At 37.7% G+C, this 15,220-nt stretch overlaps 1 protein-coding gene across 1 annotated transcript; it reads left to right on the top strand.

Annotated features, from left to right (window-relative positions):
• The first annotated feature begins 6,650 nt into the window (after positions 1-6,650).
• On the top strand, positions 6,651-7,709 carry LOC115227241. Its single transcript, XM_029798132.1, has 2 exons — positions 6,651-7,323; positions 7,441-7,709. The coding sequence occupies exons 1-2, from the start codon at positions 6,651-6,653 to the stop codon at positions 7,707-7,709; spliced, it is 942 nt and encodes a 313-aa protein (XP_029653992.1).
• Positions 7,710-15,220: the final 7,511 nt, after the last annotated feature.

The raw sequence follows: 15,220 nt of genomic DNA, 5'->3' as shown, positions 1-15,220 counted from the left end.
GGGGCCGAGGACTCCCGATGTCTCCACTGCAATCGGGGCAAAGATATGGCGGTGAGATAATGCACTGTATTTTGATTTTTAGCGTTTCGGCCAGGTTGGCTGCGGAGCCCGGCTCTGAAGCTGACGTCAAGATGTTCCGGCGGAGAAGGTATCCGTGCAAGTAGCGTCCCAGATGAGAGACTTGCCATTTTCAAATGGGAAGGTCGTTAGACCATCAGGACGTTTACCATCCTCCGAGCCAGCCCGACCGGTTCCAGCTGTGAAGGGAATCCGGCAGTTTCCAGAGTCCGCTTGACTATGTCGTTCAGAGCAGTATGTCGAGGGAAGCGTCCGAAACTTCTTAGGCACGATAACGGGTGCAATCCAAAGGGGTCAACGGTCGATCCACAGCGACACCGGTGTTCCCGACATACGTTCAGTCCTAGGCGCAGTGATATGCCGATCCTCAGGCAATCATCGTCCAATAAGGTTCCAATAGAACCCATTGGAATAGCGGTCAACCAGCCTTCGAATATGGTTGTGAGGCAGCCAATAAGCAAGCCAAGCGATGTTGGTTAAGCTTAGGCTTGAGGTTGTTCAACTTCTGGTCGCAGAGGATCCTGTCCCATTCGACCTGTGCGTGCGGATTTGAGTGAGCTCAAGAGACAACCCAAGCCAGCGGCTTTTTGCGGCGACTGACTCTGTGTCCAAAGAAGATTCGGAAAAGGGTTGGAGAATCTCTTGGAGAATCTCTCGACTGACCCTCTGGGTGGATTCAATCCACCCGCCTGTAAGCCGCGGTGGGATTGGACTCCGTTCTCCCGTGTCTATCGCGTCCTGCTTTCCTTCGTCAAAGGCATCATCCCGTGTCCTCACTGACATTGTTCTCAGAAACCTACCTGAACGAAAAATGTCAGTTGATCACGTGGCCGCTCTGACCTTTGGGATTCATTGTACAACAAAAGACCCAGTGACCCGTGTATCCAAGCTCAATGGGATGCCATTTCTTGTGAAGCTCTTGACGTACATCTACGCAAAAATTTCGATCAGCACAGACTTGCATGTCTCCGCGCAGGCTGCTGCACAGGGAGTGGGGCCTGGCTGGATGCTCTCCCTGTCCCTTCCACCGGTAACCTACTAGACAAAGATTGCCTACGAATTGGTTTATCATTGCGTCTTGGATTGGAAATCTGCGAAATACACAAATGTCGTTGTGGTGCTGTCATTGACCGTTTTGGTCTACATCCCCTTTCCTGTCGTCGCAGTGCAGGGCGCGCACCACGCCATGCAGCACTTAACGACGTTATTCAGAGGGGGCTCACGGCCGCTGGGATCCCATCAATCCTCGAACCCGTCGGGCTTGCGAGGGGAGACGGAAAAAGACCCGACGGCCTATCGACTTTCCCGTTTGAGTTCGGCAAGTCTCTGTTATGGGATGCGACGTGTTCAGACACTTTCTCGGAGCTCAACCTTCCTTCTTCAGCTGTCGAGCCTGGCTCAGTCTCTCGCAAAACCGAGAAGATGAAGATTGGAAAGTACAAGGAGCTCTCTGAACGGTATCTGTTCACTCCCATCGCCGTCGAGACTTCCGGCGTCATCGGCGAAAAGTCTCTTTCCTTCTAAAAAAGCTTGGCCGCATGATCTCCCATAAACGGGGAGACCCACGCGAGTCCAAGTGGCTTTTCGAAAGGATTTCCTTGGCCATAGTACGTGGAAACTGTGTTTCCATTTACGATGCCGGGATTTAGTTAGTTAATAACTATTTGTTAGTTTCCAATTGGTATAGCCAAGATTAATTGATTTAAAATTAACTTTTTCAATAATCTGGTTATTATTAAATCCTTGCTCTCACTAAAGGTGAGAATCACTGACATTCAAAACTGTTTTGTAATAAAAATAAAGTTTTTTTCATTAATTATTATTAATTATCTTAATTTTAAAATGGTAAACCTAATATCTAATAAATTAAGCCACGTGTGAGCACGCTGTCGATTTACTTTGTGGTTCTCTCTTAATTATTTGCTACGCATTATTTTTTATCTTAATTGGATTCAGAAGGAATAATACAAGATTATTTTCTTTTAATGATTTAATTATCTGAAAGCTCATCATTTTTGTCATATTTTTCGATTTTATTCTTTCAATCTCCTTTTTTACTTATTTATACTTTTGTGATATTTTCGAGTTTGTTCCTTTTAATTTATTTTTTACTATATCTATTTATTTTTTGTGATATTTTCGATTTTGTTCTTTTAATCTCCTTTTTTACTTATTTATACTTTTGTGATATTTGAATCTTGTACAGTAAAACCTCTCGAATCCGCCAAATTTGAGACCTGGGAAATTACGGCGGATTCGAGAGACAAATTTGAATATTTTTATTTGTTAATAAAATGCATTTTTTTTATTTTATAGACTAATTGAAAAATGAAGACATTAATTTCTTTAAATATAGTCAGTTATTTTAGTTTTAATATTTATTTTGATGTTTCTACTAACATCATCAAGGTGATTGAAGACATTTAAATTAGTTTCATCTTTTTGTTTGAAGTACTTACTCAATGTATGGAGAGCATTCAAAGCATCGTGATCTAAAACGACTTTTTCATTCTTTTTTTCTCCACAATCAATGTCCTCATCATCATTTTCATCCAAATTGTCCAGGATCTCTTCATTCTCTATACTCGTATAGAAGATACTCTTCCTCAGGAATTGGATCATTTATTTGTAGTTTTGACACGAATTGCTGATAGGTTTCAAGCGAAGACTCGTCATATACACTCCTCGCCAAAAAAAATGATTCAAAATTCATATTTAGTTTTTCTTTGAAAATCTTATAAATATTCTAATTTCAAAAAACTTAGTAGATTAGTTGTAATTATTATTATTTAATTTTAATAAAATATTTGTTAATTGCATTAATTTGGAAAAATTAAAAGCATGACACACAATATGTTAGTATATGTCAGTGACAAAAAAAATGATTCAAAAATATTATCTATACAAATATCTTTTTTTATATGATTTAATATCTCTATTTTAGGAAAAAGCATATGGATGACTTTACAAAAGGAAAAATTATTGCTTTATATGAAACAAAAATGACATTTCGGGCAATTTCTTTGAAAGTTGGGGTACATGAGGCCACAGTGTCTAATTTTATCCAACGATACAAAAAGAATGGCACAATCCATCGGAAACCAGGATCTGGAAGGCCAAAAATACTTGATAAAAATGATTTGAAAGAATTGATAAAGTATTCGGAAGAAAATCCAACAAAAACATCTAAAGAGATCTCAAGTGAAATGACGAAACTAACCAATAAAGCAATTCCTCAAGAACAGTATATAAGAAATCTTAATGAAAATGGTATATTTGGACGTATTGCAAAAAATAAGCCATTTTTGAATATAAAACACACTAAAAAAAGATTAGAAATAACGAAAAGATTTCTTGCCATTTCTGATGAAAAATGGAAAACCACAATTTTCTCAGATGAATGCATTTTTTACGCCAATCCAAACAAAACTCGAAAAATAGTATATAGGAAGAGCGGTGAACAATTAATTCCAAAAATATTTCAACAACAGTGAAATTTGGAAAGGTTGATTTGGCTTGAAAACAAAAAATAGGGAAAATCATGATATGGGGATGTTTTTCTTTTAAAGGCGTCGGAGAATTAGTTTTTGTTGACGGAACATTGAATTCTGCAAAATATTTAAATCTTTTAGTCAACAGCCTACCGAGATCAGTTGCAAAAATGGGACTTAATGACTTTGTTTTTCAACAGGATAATGCACCGTGTCATACAGCGAAGTTAATCATGAATTATTTTGATAAAGAAAATATAAAAACACTAGACTGGCATCCCAGTTACCTGATCTAAATCCAATTGAGCATTTATGGGCTCATATAAAAGCGGAACTCAGTAAAATCGATTTGAAAAATGCTGAAGAATTAAGCAGGAACTTCTTCATATTTGGGGAAATATTCCTAATATTATATTGAAAAACTTGTTTTTTCTATGAAAAAACGTTGTTGGGATATTTTTATGGAAAAAGGAGAAATACCAGATGTTAATTACAAGTTTTTAATGAATCATTTTTTTTTGTCACTGACATATACTAACATATTGTGTGTTGTGCTTTTAATTTTCCTAATTAATGTAATTAGAAATATTTTATTAAAATAAGATAATATAGTTGTTGTGGTGTTGTGCATGTCCGTTCCTAATGATATGAGGAAATCGAATCCTAGGGGCCTTCCTGCGAAAAAGGATAAAAATAACATAACAAGTGCAGGAGTGTCGTCTCTGGGGCTGGATAACAGCACAAGGACTAGTATTCATGACAATCCAATTGCTGGGAATCCTACTATCCCAACTAACTTGCATTCCCTTTCGGCCATTATCGATGATGCTATTTGTGTTTCTGAAGCTGAGTGGGTGCCTCAGATTGTTTATGCCACGAAGCAAAGAATTGGGAGGATACCAAGAGGTGGATGGAACCTTATCCGTGAGAAGTTTAATTCAAAATTCTCGAAGAGTGCAAGTCTCAGTCAACTCAAAGGAATGGTTAAACCAATGAGAGTGGATAATAATTATGGAAGCAATTGCCATCAGAAGCAATTCTTGAGAGCTCAGAAATTTCCACTTTTAGAAAGTGTCTAGAAGAGTTGAATATACAAATTAAGAATATTGAATCGATTCCAAGGGATTCACGTAAACCAACTCCAAAAATTCAAAATAAATATTTGAAAACTGATATATTGACAGGATTGAATTCGGCGATATATTATATTACGAAAGATAATCATCCTAATGATATCAATAGCATTTCTGATATTCTATATGCTGCTCAATGTGCGTATTTATCTCTAACCATGAGAGACAAAGCACAGAGCACATGGGTAGAAAATATTGAAAAGAAAATTTCAAAATTATCTGCAGAATTGGAAATTGTTAATTCCCATTCCAATCAAACACTACCTCCATCTGAAAAGCAAAAGGTAATGGATGTCTCTGTCGCTATGGGTATAAGAAAACTAAGAAAGGTGAGCTGTCGAGGATTCAGATATTATTGCAAGACCTGATTAGGATTAACAATAAGAAATAGAAGTTCATAATTCAAGGAAGCAATTTCGTAAGGATAATCAGTGCTTTGAATTAAATCGAAAAAGATTCTATCGAGATTTAACAAAGAAAGAGGAAGTGACGCTGTATGGATTTGATGATGAAGAATGTGTCTTTTTGGCAAAAAGTCTGGAGCGAGAGAAATGGGAGGCCTCAATCTTATGACGTTGTTGGAAAACGAACTACTTGTGCTGAACATATGCTTCCAGAGTTTACGGAAGAGTTTTTTGGAAATGTTATTAAGTATCTTCCTGACTGGAAGGCATGTGGATGTGATGGGATATATAACTTTTTCATTAAGAAGATGGAGTCATTACATGGATTTCTGTGTCACGAGATAACCCGAATAATTAATGGAGAGTACATGCCTGAAAGTTGGTTTTACACTGGAATAACATATTTGATTCCTAAAAAAGATGATTGTGAGACCCCGAAGGACTTACGTCCTATAACGTGTATGCCGACATTGTATAAACTTGTCACCAAATGTGTTAATGTTAAGAGGCATTTGGCCTAATTTCAGACAACCAACTTGGAACGAGGAAGTATTGTCAAGGCGCCAAGGAGCAAGCTCTCATTAACCAATGTTTGAACAAGGAGTACGGGAATGGCCTTTATTCTGCTTGGGTCGATGTGAAGAAAGCATATGACTCAGTTGATCATGATTTTTTGTTTCACGTTTTGGATTGTTCTGGAATCCCGCTTTGGATCGTAAACTTTGTGAAGAGCGTAGTTAAGAAGTGGGCAGTAAAGCTGCATATGGAAGGTAGAAGAATTGGATCAGTGAAGTTAAACCGAGGAATTTTACAGGGAGACTCATTGTCTCCTTTACTATTTGTTATGGTATTAGATCCTCTAAGCAGGATCCTTAATTCCGTGTTTCCAAAACTTGAAATTAACCAGGAAGATCCCAATATGTTAACATATTCTACTAATCATTTGCTATTTATTGACGATCTAAAAATATTTGCTCTCAAACAAGACACTTTACTCAAAATGATGGAAGCTGTTAACGGATTTTTTAAAATTGTTGGTTTGGAGATGAATTCAGAAAAATCAGCGTCTAATTTGGAATCATTATCATGTTGTAAGACTATTGACGGAATCAATGGATATCGGTATTTGGGTGTACTTGAAGATGGTGGAAGCAATGTTCTTAAGAATAGAGTTATGGACTCTATCTTTGAGAATGTTAAGAAGAGGATAACTATGCTATCGAAAACAAAACTCAACTCTGTGAATCTGTTTCGTGCTATAAATGAATATGCATTGTCACTATATAATTATATATTGGGCTAATCAATATTGAACCTCTGAATTTGATGATATTGACAGACAAATACGGCAATTGCTTACGTCGCTCAGATTACATCTCAAACCTGCAAATAAAGAGAGACTGTATTTAAACCGGAAGGCTCTTGGAAGAGGGCTTTCATCAGTTGCTTTCAAAAGTGAACTAATGCTCTTTCAGTTCCTTACGAGTCTGGAAAATATGTCAACTATATGCTTACGGAGGGCGGGGATTCTGCGTGTAATTAAAATGAATAAATGGCATTTGGCTATGATCGCAGGATTTCTATCCTCCAAATATGCAATTATTGATAAGAAGAGTATTACTATGGAGTCTCTAAAGTCCAGTCAGATACAATATTTACAAAAGAAAATTAGTTCTAAAGCACTACATTCTGTGCTTTTCAAATGTGTGGATGAACCTAATGTTGATTTACCTGCATCCTCAGAATGGCTATCTAATGGAAATAATGGGCCACGAAGCGAAGCATTGTATTGTCTTCTGCAAGATCGAAACTTGTTCTTTGCATCCGCTGACTCATTATGCAATCATTGTAAGAAAAGCAAGAAAACTGTTGACCACATGGCTACTCAGTGTGGTAAAATGCTCAACAGTGATTATCTCCGGAGACACAACGAAGTTGTGAAGTGTATCCACCTTAACTTGTGCCGAATGTATGGACTCAAAAAAGCAAGACGATTGAAGGGACATTCTGTTCAGTCAACACTGTCGACGGGAAAAGTTGAAATCAGGGTTGATTGTACAATTCTCACCGAAACAAAAGTAGAATATAACAAGCCAGATATCTTTGTCCACGACAAAGTCAGAAACGAAATAAATCTAATTGAAGTGGGTATTACTTCACAGGATCGCCTCAAGCAAGTGGAGGTTGAAAAGTGTCACAAGTATGACCTATTGGCAAGTGAGCTTTCGCTTCTGTATAGCTGTCAAGTAAAAAATAATTCCTGTGGTTATGACATGGGATGGAGTTGTCTCGAAATGCTTCAAAAATATATGAAGAAACTATCTATTGAAGCAGGAACGAGGACATACATCCAATCCGTTGTACTGAAAAGAACGCTCGAGAGTATGATGATCGAACACAAGCACGGAATGAAGGTATCTGGTGAAGAATACGCTTCTGCTTCCAACCGGTATGTGGAGATGGCATGCAAAAATGAAGACGACCCAATGAATGCTAAAGAAGATGCAATGGTTGAATCAGATGTGGTAGTGGGGAGTAAGAGGCAGCTGGAAGTAGACTCTTCTTCCAAGAGAAGGAGAGTGGATATCAGCGAGCTGGAGTGAGATCTGCTTAGTTTTGATTAACTATTAATTTATTATTGGTTTAAAAACGGGTTACCTTTTAAAATAAGATCATAATAATTACAACTAATCTACTAAGTTTTTTGAAATTAAAATATTTATAAGATTTTCAAAAAAAACTAAATATGAATTTTGAATCATTTTTTTGGCGAGGAGTGTATTTCTTCAATAAAATCTTCGGTCCATTTAGCATGTCGAAACTGTCTGGTCATACAGAGGATATTTTCTTGTGTTTTCATTTATATCTTGATCCATCCGTAAAAGTTCGTAATTTCCAACTGATATTTTGTGACATGAGTAATCAGGCCCCTATAGGCAACCTGTCCTTTAAGTGTTATTATTATTTATTTAACCGCCAAGACCACTATAAGAGTCAAACGAAAGTCACGTGATCCCGATGCACCAGGGACCTCATCTTCGCTCGGTGATCTTTCCACGAGCCCACACAAGATCGCGCCGGGCGGCAGGTCGTTTTGACGGAGCATTTGCTGACGGACCGAGATTCAGCTTGATAAGGTCGGCAAATACTTAAATACAGTGAATACTTCCAAATTCGCCATTTTTGGTTCCGCCATTTTTTGCGGCGAATTTGAGAAATGGCGAATTTCAGAATATAATCAATAATTTTTGAATGTGAGTAGAACTGTTTAATAATTCGAAAATAGCCAAAATTGACGTAATTGAAAAAATTAATTTTATTTTAACAAAGAATTAGGCTTTTTTTATTAAAGTAATATTCCAGTTCCATTTGTTGTCTCTTTATATTTTGATTTTTTTCCTCGAATCTTCGAACTGAAGTAATTAGGCACACATTTTCTTCGTTTTCGACAATTTCGATTAGTGACTTCTCAATTTCTCTTAGTTTTACACCAATCTCTTTTCTAGTGAGATGAACTATTGTCTGTTCATTTGAAGGAAAATTTTTATCTGCAGATTGTTCTTCGGGATCTTCATTATCGAAATTACTTTCTTCGTTAATTGCATTTTCTTCTAAATAATCTATAGAAATGAATTCTTCAATTTGAATAGGATCATAAATATCTGTTTTAATTATCAATTCATCAATTAAATTTTTATCTGTAGATTGTTCATCAAAATCTATTTTTTTCAGTTTTTTGAAGCAATTTTCAATAGTTTTCGAGCATACGTCTTCCCAAGCCATTTTTATAAAAAAACAGTGTCCTTAAGATTTAATTGTTTATAAGATTCATAAACTGAAACTTTGTCTGTTTCCAAAATTTTAGTGAGATAAAATAATTTGTGCCTATTAAAGTGCACTTTAAATGTTTTGATAATTCCCAAGTCCATTGGTTGAATTATTCCTGTTGCATTTTTAGGAAAGAACATAATTTTTATATTTTCAAGATGACAAGGTATACAATGAGAAGGACAATTATCGATCAAAAGCAAAATTGACTTTTTTTCCTTTTCAAAAAGTTGTCAAAATTAATCAGCCATTTACTAAAAATTTGGCCTGTCATCCAAGCCCTTTTTGAACTGTAATATGACTCGCAACCGTTGGCGATCCCCACCCAGAGTTGGTAAGGAGCAAATTCTGAGCTGAGGCGGGGGCATACACTCTTCGCTGCCAATTTAGCAGTCAAGTGGCGGAAGTAGTTTCCAATTGGTATAGCCAAGATTAATCACCAAATAAAGTTTTAATTAATTAGCATGACCCGAGGATAGCGTGTGAATTTCCGCGGACAATTGCACACGAAATCCTCTGGAAAAGCCACGACGTCTCCCGCGGATCACCTGTTTTTTTGGAGATTAGACCACCCAATCTTCGAATGAACGAGAAACTCTCTGTTCCAAAGACTCCAGAAGTCTCCACAGCGAACGGCTGGAAAAGATATCTCTGTCTGCCAGGAAAGAGTATTTCTTTTTCTTCAACTCTTCAGAACGTTTTGCAGCAGAGCCAGGAAAGGATGCCGAACTTCCGAATGAAGAAGGTCCAAACGTGTCAGGGCAGGTAAAATCCCAACAGTAATTTCCCTCTCGTGTACGGGTAATGATGGTTACGCGCCGTCTAAGCGTTTGCCATCCCCTCTATCGAGACCAGCTGGTTCGAGTTGAGAGTGGAATCCGGCAGCGTCCATGGCCCTTTTGATGATGTCATTGGCGGCGGAATGTCGGGGAAAACGACCGGCACTCCGAGTGCAAGAAAGTGGGTGCCTTCCCAATGGACCAATCCTCTTTCCACATTTGCAGGGGTGTGGGGTGCACATCGGTAAGCCGAGACGTAGACATAGGCCGATCCTAATGGTATCGTCGTCCAGTTTACAGCCGGTAGGCGCAATAGGACAAGCGCTTATCCAGGAGCCAGAATTGGGTTGTGCACCCGATCTGAGACATATGATCCGTTCTTGGTCCATGCACAGTTCGATAACTCTGTAAGTCTCCCTGCACCAGATTTCGTCCCAATGTCTCTGTGAAGATTCCACTTCGGGGAGTCTCAGACCATGACTGCTCAATGACTCGAGGCCGTTTTGCATCCACCGACACGGGGTACATTCATTTAAAGACTTGAGAATGACACCGATGAGGGGACCACAAAATGATCGTGAGGCCAAATAGGCTGGAAGAGCCAAGTCGGAAGGTGAACGGAGACCGATACCTCCCATACGAATAAGTAGGGAAGCTTGTTTCCATGCGAGATCATCAAGTTGCACATTACAAATAAGTTCGGCATGACGACGAATGATAGAGTCTATTGACCCAAGATGTTTAGGATGAAGGAAACATGGAGATGAACGGAGGATATACAGAATTTTTGGAATGGATAAAAAATTCTTCAAGAGGAACAAGCCTTCATGTGCATCTAGCTGGAATAACCGACTCGCTGCTTGCTCCATATTTGATGTCTTTTCCATCAAAATTTTTTCCGTTGCCTGACCGTGGAGAGGAGAGCCGAGAATAATAAGGTCTTCTTTTTGGGTTATTCTGATTTCAGGAATTAGTGAGGTAAAGTTTCTGTGGATTTCATCGAAAGAGGCCACGTTAAGATTAGTCAGCTCACACTTTGACGGATTCAAGGATAACCCGATGTGGCCGAGCCGAGAGGATATCATAAGGGCGTCTTTGAGAACCTGATCTGCCGGGCCACCGATTGTGACATCGTCCAAGTACCAAATGTTTAGGGGAGATTTGACTGACATTGCTATAGGGTTTGTACCAATGCGAAAAGGAGTGGTCCGAGAGGATCACCCTGTTGTACCCCGGTGGAAGAGAGATACTTGAACCCTCGAAAAGGAGGCTGGAACTGTGCTCGTAACAAAGTTTAGCAAACGACATGATTTCAGGTAACTGAGTCATACACTCTCCAAGGAAACAGGAACGGTCGATCGAATTGAAAGCATTTCGCATGTCAATTTTCAAGATGACACAATTGTCAGACACATTCTTGGAAGCAATAAACTCTCTGACTGAATGGGCTGATGCTTCACAACCTCCTCTGACACCGACACCCAATTGGATGTTTTTAAAGATGCTCGGGTAGGAATGGGAGCTACGACTGCATAATATTTTGGCTGCAAGGCGTCTAAAAGTGCACCCAACAGAAATCGGTCTAATTCCGCCGTCCTTTTTATTAAGGGCGGTGAGGCTTCCAGACATGAAGAGAGAACGTGCGAAATCAGAGATATGGCCACTGATGAAAAGGGTTATCAGGTCGCATATTGAATCAATTAGGTTTACACCTGCATCAGACGAATTGAGTGATAAAAGGTCGCGAATGTGACCGGGACGAAGGCCGTCTAACCCCCCACTACTGGAAGGTCGGAATGATTTGAGATTATAAAGAGCTCTTCTTTCTTTGCTCACTTTTTTAACTTCGGTAAAATGAGAACGAGAAAGGATTCTAGATCATTTTAACGTCGGGATGTTTTTCCCTTAACAGCTCGAGAGTCCTGTCCCCAATAGAGGCAAATGAGTCGTTACTGCAAAGAATTCTTAGAGCGGCAGTGAAGTCACCTTCCAATAATTTGGAATGGATTCTTTTACTGAAATTGCATTCGGAGGTGTTATTCGATGTTTTGGGAAAAACATATTTCTGGGAAAGAAAAAAGGAAATAGAATGATTCCGATATAAGAGGATGGAGTTCTTAAGCCTCGAAGTCAGAGATTCGGAAGAGCCTTTGCTAGTGTGTAGGTTCAGGGCGAATACGGGGAAACAGAAAAGTTTGGCCCAGTCCTCGTTTTGGTTGGTATTTATGGCTTTACGGATCAATGTGCATAGGGATTCAGCGGCTGTAGCACGTGAGCCTTTTGGCAGTCTGATGGGGATCTTCTTTAAGAGACGGAAATTCGAAAGAAATTGCAAAATGACATCAGATGTATAACTATTGAACGAGGAATCGACAGCAGGAGTGCTGGGAGTAGGCTTAGGAGGGTCGAATAGGCAAGTGTTAGATAAAACAACACCCTCTAGACAATTGAGACATCTCCATAGAGGAATACGGGAAGATAAGGCCTTAGATAGACCTACACACGATAGGCGGTAAAAATTGCCGCAGGAGGAGCATACCCTTCCCCTCTTGCGCGAATTGGTACAGTTGCACGAGTAACATAGAGAACTCATTAAACGTATAGGATGAAAGAATTTACAATAATCAAAAATTAAACAGTGAAAAAAAAGGACAGAAAAGAAAAAAGATTATATAAGGAAAGAGATTGATATGGAATGAGATCGATACCACAACAAGAATGTACAAGAAAGACCAAAAAACAAACAAGGAAAAACACCACAAGAACACGCGCGCGCGCAATATTTGAGAGTAGGCTTAGGAGGGTCGAGATTACTTATGTATAACAACGCCTTCATCAACATAATTCTTACTCATTTCCGAGGTATGAATAGCATTTAAGAAAGCTTCATGATCTATAAACACTTGTTCATTTAATTCATCAGACCCTTCATGAGTGAAGTAGAGTACACAAGCATTAAAGATGGCGGTCTCATACGGGGTTAAGAATAACCTTTCGTCCACAACTAATGAGACCAGAGTAGATAAAAAGGTGTAAAATGCTGGCAATTTGAAAGCAGATAATATGCTAGAGGAGATGAGTTCCAAAGCATCTTGGTACACTATAGGGACAAGGTTGGAGTTGTAATAAGAGAAAATAGATCTCACTTGCAGTGATTCGTCTATTAATTCTTGTGTAGCCAAACAGTGATAGATTATGTGACTATTCTGCTTAACGGCTCGTATTCAACCTGGGCTCGTATTCAACCGGTCACATTAAATGAAGTAAATTTAGTACATATGCGTTTTTTTATAAATATTTATAATCTGCAGAAAAGATTCCAAGATTAATTGATTTTAAATAACCTTTTTCAATAATCTGGTTATTATTGAATCCTTGCTCTCTCTAAAGATGAGAATCACTGACATTCAAAACTGTTTTGTAATAAAAATAAAGTTTTTTTCATTAATTATTATTAATTATCTTAATTTTAAAATGGTAAACCTAATATCTAATAAATTAAGCCACGTGTGAGCACGCTGTCGATTTACTTTGTGGTGCTCTCTTAATTATTTGCTATGCATTATTTTTTATCTTAATTGGATTCAGAAGGAATAATAAAAGATGTATTTTCTTTTAATGATTTAATTATCTGAAAGTTCATCATTTTTGTCATATTTTTCGATTTTATTCCTTCAATCTCCTTTTTTTACTTATTTATACTTTTTGTGATATTTTTCGAGTTTGTTCCTTTAATTTACTTTTTTACTTATTTATACTTTTGTGATATTTGAATCTTATATATTGTCACAGTCCAGACGTGAGCCACGCCGGACGTGAGTCACTTTTCAAAAATTTGTAGTATTTTTTTAAATAATTTCCCCCTCTTCATTTTCTAAATCTAATGTGCCTCCGTCACGTCAACTTCAAATCACCTCCGCTAATGTGTTCGCCTGTGAGGGCAATTCTTTTCATTATATATTTTTCGGTACTTTTGTCGAAGTGGTCGCAGTTTTTTTAAGGCCTTTTTAAAAAATCTAATAATTTGAGGTGGAATATATTATATTTTATTTAAGTCGCTCTATCAATAAATTAAAATATTATAAATTTTTTACTAATTTATTTTCTAATTTGTTTAATATTATGGCGAGCATGTTACCTAAATTGATATAAACTGCACTATAGGTCACATGGAAAATTCTGTTGTGGACTTATGCAACATCAAATTCCGACAGCTCCCAATAAGTAAGAGGATGCAGTGCATTTCTGTTAATAAGATTTTAAATTATTGATAGAGCGACTTAAATAAATATAATATATTCCACCTCAAAAATTATTAGATTTTTTTAAAAGGCCTAAAAAACTGCGACCACTTCGACAAAAGTACCGGTTTTTTTAGTTAGTTATTTTTTCAGAATTTATGTGGCGAAAACAAATACAGAACTATAGGAAATCTTTTGCACAGATTGTAAAAGACATAAATTCCTTCTACAGTCCTGGAATTTGGATGCCGCGTACTAAAATGACTAAATTGGTTAAATAAATTTTTAAATAATTTTAATAACCATTTAAATTATTGATAGAGGGTTATAAATTAAATAATCTATTTTTCACTAAAAAAATTAATTAATTTTAATTATCTTCAAAAAAAACTGCGACCACTTCGACAAAAGTACCTATTTTCTCCATTGAGTTAAATTTTTTAAAACTACATTTTTTACAGCAATTAGTAAAACCATGAAAACAGTGAAAAACTCGAATTATTAAGACAAAGGATACTGAGAATTAATAGTTATTAATAAATGCATTCCCGCCTCCACAGGGATACGTATCATTTCTCCACCGCCATTTAAATTCCGCCAGATAAGAATTAAAAAGAACACGGGATGTTCCATTCATCCTTTCTAGCTTTTTCTTGGCGTGAGACCACAATGACTCGATTCCCTGCGTATGTGTTGACTCTTAAATGATCGGCATATCCTAACAATTCGATTCTATTGTAGGCTGGCCAATAATCCGTACAGATAATCGATCCGGTATGTACATGAGTTTGGATTATTGGAATCAGCGTGTCTCGACTCCGATCAGGAACTTCGACCAAAAAAAATATTCCTAGGGTTGCCCCTCTCTTTTCCACCAATAACCCAATGCCTTTCGTGCCAGGTACCTCTTGCGTATTTTCGATGAAAATATTTTGTTTTATCCACTTCTACGACAATTGGCAACATAGTTTCTGGGTTAATTCCACCGAGAGAACAAGGATGGTCCTCGACCCACTTTACGCATACATCACGTAAAAAGTTGCCCCAATCAATTGATGTTTTTTAAGTCTGATCGAGATTCTTTGCTGCAGATAATCGTTCTGAGTTGAGTGCCCAAAAAATAGATATAGTCCAAAATTGCTTCAATTCAAGATGACTATGTGAGAAAGCTGCCATCTCAAATCGATTTTGAGAAATTGACTGTTTTACCATTTCCACTTTAATTTGTCGAGTCGGGATTTGTCTGAAAGCAGACGGGCAATCCGT

Source organism: Octopus sinensis, unplaced genomic scaffold, assembly GCF_006345805.1.
Source record: "Octopus sinensis unplaced genomic scaffold, ASM634580v1 Contig02260, whole genome shotgun sequence".
NCBI lineage: Eukaryota > Metazoa > Mollusca > Cephalopoda > Octopoda > Octopodidae > Octopus > Octopus sinensis.
This window is presented reverse-complemented; position numbering and strand designations above follow the sequence as displayed.